At 33.8% G+C, this 7,500-nt stretch overlaps 1 protein-coding gene across 1 annotated transcript in view; it reads left to right on the top strand.

Moving 5' to 3' along the window:
* Window positions 1-7,500, top strand: part of LOC136848140 (PDF receptor-like) — a 428,361-nt gene that overhangs the window by 347,698 nt on the left and 73,163 nt on the right. Inside the window, exon 6 of the mRNA XM_067120412.1 lies at window positions 2,235-2,403. Coding sequence (XP_066976513.1) covers window positions 2,235-2,403 — 169 coding nt within the window. The remainder of the gene's footprint in view (window positions 1-2,234; window positions 2,404-7,500) is intronic.

Here is a 7,500-nt window from a genome sequence, read left to right as displayed (position 1 = left end):
TAAACAATAACTTCAATAACAATAGCAACAACAACAACAACATTATTATTATTATTATTATTATTATTATTATTATTATTATTATTATTATTATTATTATTATTTGAAACACGACATCAAGAACTACAATAAAAAGAATAAGAAGTAAGATTGTGAAAAACATCAATTGCAATGTATAATATTAATAATAGTAAATTTTAAACAATCGAAAGTAAAAACCAGTAGAATACAGCCATTAACGTCATCATCTTTTGCAATGCAGTGAAGCCAAATCACTCAGTCAGTGTTCTCATTTTCATCATGCGATTATATATTGAAGAAAATGTTGTTTGTGTTTAGCATTAGCATGAAGCCGAAATTTCCGTCATATGCATATCGCACAAACAATATACATCGCACAAACAACGCACAAACTGTACCCGTTCCATGAACCGCAGAGAGGTAAAGCTCATAAGAAGATTACGAGTCAGTGTATCAGAGCACTGGGTTATTGAGTTTCATTTGCTTTGTTAGCCAGTAATTACTGCCCAAATGATATGACTAATTACCGTCATTAGGGTATAGCAAAGCAAATGAATAATGACGATGGTGGGCTCGTCGATAGGAATGACGAGATTAACCAGTCTAATTTCCTTTGACATGCGGCAATAAACCATCTCTTCGGAATTAACCAACCCAGGGAATATTCGCTTAATCATGTTAATTACCACTCGAAGTGATATTACTCCTGAATTGTCTGTGATCTATCTTTAATTTCAATAAAAAAGGTTTCTCTATTATTGTTGTAATAATGTCTTCATAACACGTATTTTGAAACATATCTTCTATGACCCAACCAAGGGAACATCCGCTTAATGATGATAATCACCTCTAGTGATGGTACGTCTGATTTATGTTGAAGAATTTCAGTGCTGACCCTTAAACCTTAATAAAACGACTTTCTATATTATTATTTTAATGTCTTCATATCACATATTTTCAAACACATCTTTTATGACCTAACCAAGGGAATATTACTCCATGAAAAATTTACTATATTATTGTTTTAATTTCTTTACACCACGTATTTTCACACATCTTTTATGACCCAACCAAGGGAATTTAACTCAATGAAAAATTTTCTATATTATTGTTTTGATAATTTCTTCACACCACGTATTTTGAAACACATCTTCTATGACCCAGCCAAGGTAATATCCGCGTAATGATGATGATCACTTCTAGTGACGTTACGTCTAATTATGTTGAAGAGTTTCAGTGCTCTCTCTTTAAACTCAGTAAAACAAGTTCTCCATTATTGTTTCAATATCTTCATAACATGTATTTTCAAACACATCGTTCGTGATCCAAACAATGGAATATCCTGGTAATGGTGATAAGTATCACTTCAGGTGATGGTAAGTGTGATTATTTTGTGAAACTTTCAGTGCTCTCTCTTGAATCTCAATAAAAAAAAATAGGTTCTTTACCATTGTTTTAATGTCCTCATAACACATATTTGCAAACAGCTTTTATGACCCAACCTAGGCAATATCATCGTAATTGTGATAATTGTCACTTCACATGATGTTAGGCGTGATTTATGTTGTAGAATTCCAGTGCTCTCTCTTCCTACTAAATAAAATCTTTCTTTATTATCGTTTTAATGTTGCCTTTGAAATATGTGAAATTTTTTAAAAACTTAACCCTTTATTAGAATCACAGACTTAACCTGAAATGAACAGAATCACACACCAAACTTCGTAGATGTCAGGAGAAGATCAAACTGACTGCCAAGAGTTAGAATCAATTGGATTACTTTAATATCAACTTTTTAAATTTTCATTTCAAGACCTAATTTTTGAACATATGTATTTTTAAACACACCTTTTATGACGCATCCAAGGGAATATCCGCGTGATGCGATGAGTTATTATGATAATAATTATCACTCCAGATGATGTTACGTCTGATTTATATTGCAGAATTTGAGTGCTCTCTCTTTAATCTGAATAAAAAAAGTCTTAATTATAATGTTAATATCTTTATTTACCTCATTTTAAAAAAAACAGCTTTATTTCACTTATTTTATAACAGCTTTATAATCAGCTTTATTGACGCTTTTGGAAAGCGTCGAATGGCTTCAACTGCATATTATTTCTCTGGAACAAATGCCAGAGAATGCCACTTGAAATTCCTTTGTGATCTCGTCCTTTCTTCTTACTAATCCTTATCCGTTTCATCCTACCTCACAGGAGCCTCAAGAACAACAGGACGAGGATTCACCGGAATCTCTTCGTCGCCATGGTGATTCAAGTCATGATTCGCCTGGTCCTGTACATTGACCAGGCTGTCATTCGGGGTCACATCGTTGGGCAGGCACCCTCGAGCTCCAATGCTTCCAGACAAGGAATTGACAACACTGTGAGTACAGTACCAGTTGATTAAAATCTTTAAACATTTGTATGTTTTGACTTTTGGAGTTAATCCAATATGATTATTTGTGAACGTCTTGGGTAATGATTGCCCTCATTTATATTGTTTAGCTTCTCGAGCTCCAGTGCTTCCAGACAAGGAATTGACAACACTGTGAGTACAGTACCAATTGATGAACATTTTTAAACATTTTGATGGATTGCATTTTGGAGTCAATCCAATATGATTATTCGTGAACGTCTTGGGTAATGAATGCCCCATCGATATTCTTTAGCTTATTTGCTTTGACCATTCAGTACCAGATATCCCACAGAATACGTTGCAGATCATCAATACTCGATCATCTACTTTTTTATCAACTTTGTCATCGTGAATAATTGCCTTTGACATTTTTCTGGGTTGGTTTAACCTTTTGGTACCAGATGTCGCATAGAATGTTACAAATTGGCAACGTTTTATAATCTGCTTTTAATAACATCGTTATTGTGAATAGTTGTTATTGACATTGTTCCTAATATACGAAATTAGGGAGAAAACCTCTTTTCATCATTCTTGTGGGCAGCGTTTTTTTTAAAGACCCTCATTCATCGCCTTCCCCACCACCGCCCACCCCGCCCCCTAAAAAAACATAATTTCCCAGTGACCTGAAGGGTTCAAGCTTGGCCAAAATACGAGGATGATAAATAGTAAACGAACCAATTATCGGAAACATGTTACACCGATATTATTGGTTATGTTACGCCGCTGGGTCTGACATTTATGGCATATTTCGTTGAATGAGATATTTTGATTGGAATCAGGGAAAAGGCAAATTGGAATCTCGGAATTAATCCAATGTCGACGAGGTCTAAATTCACCTCGTTCAACAAGTAATTGGTGTAATAGATTTTTCGATGAGTTAGAGCATGTCTGTAATTCCTGTGCCATCACTCAGATTTATTTTTGATTGGGAGATATTTCGATATAAATAGTAGCAAAAGAATTTGAATGCAACAAATACTGATGTATCAAAAAGTTATCTTTTTTTTTTCTTTTTCAATATTACATGATATTAACGTTATTCCAAAGGGTCATGACATTAATACTCTATGTTATGGGATGTAATGAGAGATAAGCTTCCAGTCAGTCAGTAAATCTGACATTGATGAGACGTTTTGGAGAAAGTGACATGTTTCTGTCCGAGTCCAGAAAGAGGAAAGCGGAATTTCTAAACTCATCAAACAATGACGAGATCAAAATACCGGCAGTTCATGAAATGATTGTTATTATGAATTTTCAAAAATACATAGCATTCCGGAAATATCAGAGGTTCGTGATGTTTTAGGGAATGTGATATTGTTCATATGAATCATGGAAGAATGATATTGGGATTTCAAAATAATTTTTGATATCGACGGAGTCTTGATTGCTCATAGTGTTTCAATATAAAACTTTAATTTTAAAGTTTTTGCCGTAAACTCCAAACGATTATTTGAATGCTGTAAAGCTCCGACCACTATTTGGTAGAAACGTAAGTACTGTTTAGTACCGAGGATTACTATTAAACCTCGTAATTTTGCGTATTTAGGGATTGTTTAGTAATTCCAAAAAAATTTTTGGATGATTTTTTTTTTTTTTTTTTTTTTTTTTTTTGAATGATCAGAAAAACGACTATGACTGAATAACCGATTGATTTTGGTGTTTAAACACTGGCGTCCCGCAACTACGGTTATCGGTAACGAAGATATATTCTTTGTTGCAATAATTTTCCGATAATAATTAATTATGAAAAAATATCTTGGCTATAAAATTCACCCAGTACATGCACACTTGTAAATACTCTTGCGCCTTACTATAATAAACTTGTAAAATTATAGATCAAGATAATTTTAAAGAAGAAAACAGATAGATAAAAAAAACGGAGAAAAAGTGAGGGCTAATAAAGAAGAGCTGCATCCTTAACAAACTTACAAACTCTAATTGGATTGAAATAGCAAAGTTAATGAACTACTTATTTAGGAGAATTTGATGAGGCAAGAGTGGCTGGTTTAATAATCACACAGAAATTAACAGCTCCCAGAGTTTGTGAGAGTTTTCCTCGGCATATTTTGTGTTTCGTACATTTTTTTAGAAATAATAATAATAATAATAATAATAATAATAATAATAATAATAATAATAATAGTGAGAAAAGTGATGGACTCTTAAGGAGGCAGGATGCAACCCGGAACCCTACACTATAAGAACAACCCAGTCGAATAGGATGACTGTGATAGACACTCCCCAAAAAAAATAATAATAATGATAATAGGAACACTAGGCACGATCCCAAGATCACTGAAAAGGAATCTGGAAAAACTAGATGCCGCAGTAGCTCCAGGACTCGTGCAGAAAAGTGTGCTACTAGAAACAGCGCACGTAGTGAGAAAAGTGATGGACTCCTAAGGAGGCAGGATGCAACCCGGAACCCCACACTTTCAAAACCACCCAGTCGAATACGATAACTGTGATAGACAAAAAAAAAAATAAAAATAATAATAATAATAATAAAAAAAAAATAATAATAATAATAATAATAATAATAATAATAATAAAGAGTTCTATTAACAAGAATGGCAGCATCAGTGGAATTGATTTTATACCAGCTCTTTTCAGTTCTTCTTAAAATTTTCTTCTCTTCAAGGCTGATGTCTGCTAAGAGCTGACTTATGTACATAATCTGGATGAGGGGAAAGGCAGGAGTTCTGTACACCGCCTAGCTCTTAGCAGATATCAGCCTGAAAGAAATGACAATAGTAAGAAGAATTGAAAAGATCCTGTATAATATCAATTCCACTGATGCTGCCATTCTTTTAAACAAACATGCTTATAAAAGGGTCTGCTCCCTTCAAATAGTAGTAGTAGTAGTAGTAGTAGTAGTAGTAGTAGTAGTAGTAGTAGTAAACCTGCAACGGAAAAATAACAGCAAAAAAAATTATTAAAATATAAAAAGAAGTTGTAGATATAATAGCAGTAAATTTGCAACTGCAAACACAAGAGCAACAAATGATAATAGTAGTAGTAGTAGTAAACCTGAAACAGCAAAAACAACAGCAGCAGATAATAATAATAATAATAATAATAATAATAATAATAATAATAATAATAATAATAATGCTAATAGATTCACAATTTCGTGAAAAACAATCTGAGTAATAAAAATCCACAATTATATAGTAAATATATTACTATGTAAAAAATCAAAGACTTTCGAACACCTGAACGGTGTTCTCATCAGTGTTAACATTAAAATGCAAAGTGAGGTAGTTATCTTATGAAATCGTTTTTTTAAAAATTAGGGGCGGGGCGAGAAGATAACAGCCCATCACGGAAGTGCTGGTTCGGGTGTTATGTAATACCAAATTCAACAGGCAGTTGCGCCAATCTCCTTGATCTTCGTACTTGCGATGTTGCATCTGCCTGCGCTGCATAGGTGCCATAGTCGGAACCATCCACAGGGACGTCGGCTATCTGGAGAGAGACGGGGGGGAAGAGGAAGCAGAGCATCAGGGTTCACACGGTCAACGTCAGTTTTGAAATTAAAATGTTTAATGTAGTGTTTGGCAATAAACCAGTTGATGAAAGGGTCTTCATTAGTAAATGACTTATTATCTTCAAACGATATTCCCATGTTTATGGCAGCACCTTCAACTAATCTTCTCACGTGAGAATCGTCACTTTTAAAAATTGGGGTGGTGCACGAACTATTTTTAAAAGTGACGATTCTCACGTGAGAAGATTAGTTGAAGGTGCTGCCATAAACATGGGAATATCGTTTGAAGATAATAAGTCATTTACTAATGAAGACCCTTTCATCAACTGGTTTATTGCCAAACACTACATTAAACATTTTAATTTCAAAACTGACGTTGACCGTGTGAACCCTGATGCTCTGCTTCCTCTTCTCTCTCTCTCCAGATAGCCGACGTCCCTGTGGATGGTTCCGACTATGGCACCTATGCAGCGCAGGCAGATGCAACATCGCAAGTACGAAGATCAAGGAGATTGGCGCAACTGCCTGTTGAATAACACCCGAACCAGCACTTCCGTGATGGGCTGTTATCTTCTCGCCCCGCCCCTAATTTTTAAAAAACGATTTCATAAGATAACTACCCTCACTTTGCATTTTAACGTTAACACTGATGAGGAACACCGTTCAGGTGTTCGAAAGTCTTTGATTTTTTACATAGTAATATATTTACTATATAATTGTGGATTTTTATTACTCACAATAATAATAATAATAACAACAGTAGCAATAGTAGCAAAAAACAAACGAATAATAAAGGTAAATACAATAATAATAATAATAATAATAATAATAATAATAATAATAATAATAATAATAATGATAATACAGCTTTAAGTGAATGCCACCATTTGCGTTGCTATCAGCAAGGACAAGACTGACATCAACCACGTTTTCCAAAAGAAAAAAATATGAGAGAGAGAGAGAGAGAGAGAGAGAGAGAGAGAGAGAGAGAGAGAGAGAGAGAGAGAGAAAGCCAGCAGCCGGGACGCGATGTCTTTTCAAACTAGCCGTCGAAGTTTGGCAATATCCAACGACAGGATTCTCTAGTAATTAACGGGCTGTAAACCCCCGAGATTAACGGGACGGACCAGGCCAGGCTTTTCAAATTAAAGGGCTCAATGACAGCGAGGTCAGCGGTCAGACTTTCGAAAAGTTTTAATAATGATATTTTTCGTGGCTTCTTTTTTTATCGTCTTTCTTTTATAGTAGGTTTTGAATTTTGTGTTGGATGATTCTTAAATCTGATGGAAGTAGTTGCAGAAGAGATATAACAGGAGACTGGCTAATAAGAGCAAGTTAGAGTTCTTGCAGACCTATAAGGATCCCTAAAAATGTACAGTTTACATACATATATAGGAACTTACGTTTTATATATATATATATATATATATATATATATATATATATATATATATATATATATATATATATATATATATATTTTATGTGTTTGTATGTGTGTATGTAAACGCACACACAAAACACATATATATATATATATATATATATATATATATATATATATATATATATAT

This window comes from Macrobrachium rosenbergii, chromosome 18 (assembly GCF_040412425.1).
Source record: "Macrobrachium rosenbergii isolate ZJJX-2024 chromosome 18, ASM4041242v1, whole genome shotgun sequence".
In the NCBI taxonomy this organism is placed as follows: Eukaryota; Metazoa; Arthropoda; class Malacostraca; order Decapoda; family Palaemonidae; genus Macrobrachium; species Macrobrachium rosenbergii.
This window is presented reverse-complemented; position numbering and strand designations above follow the sequence as displayed.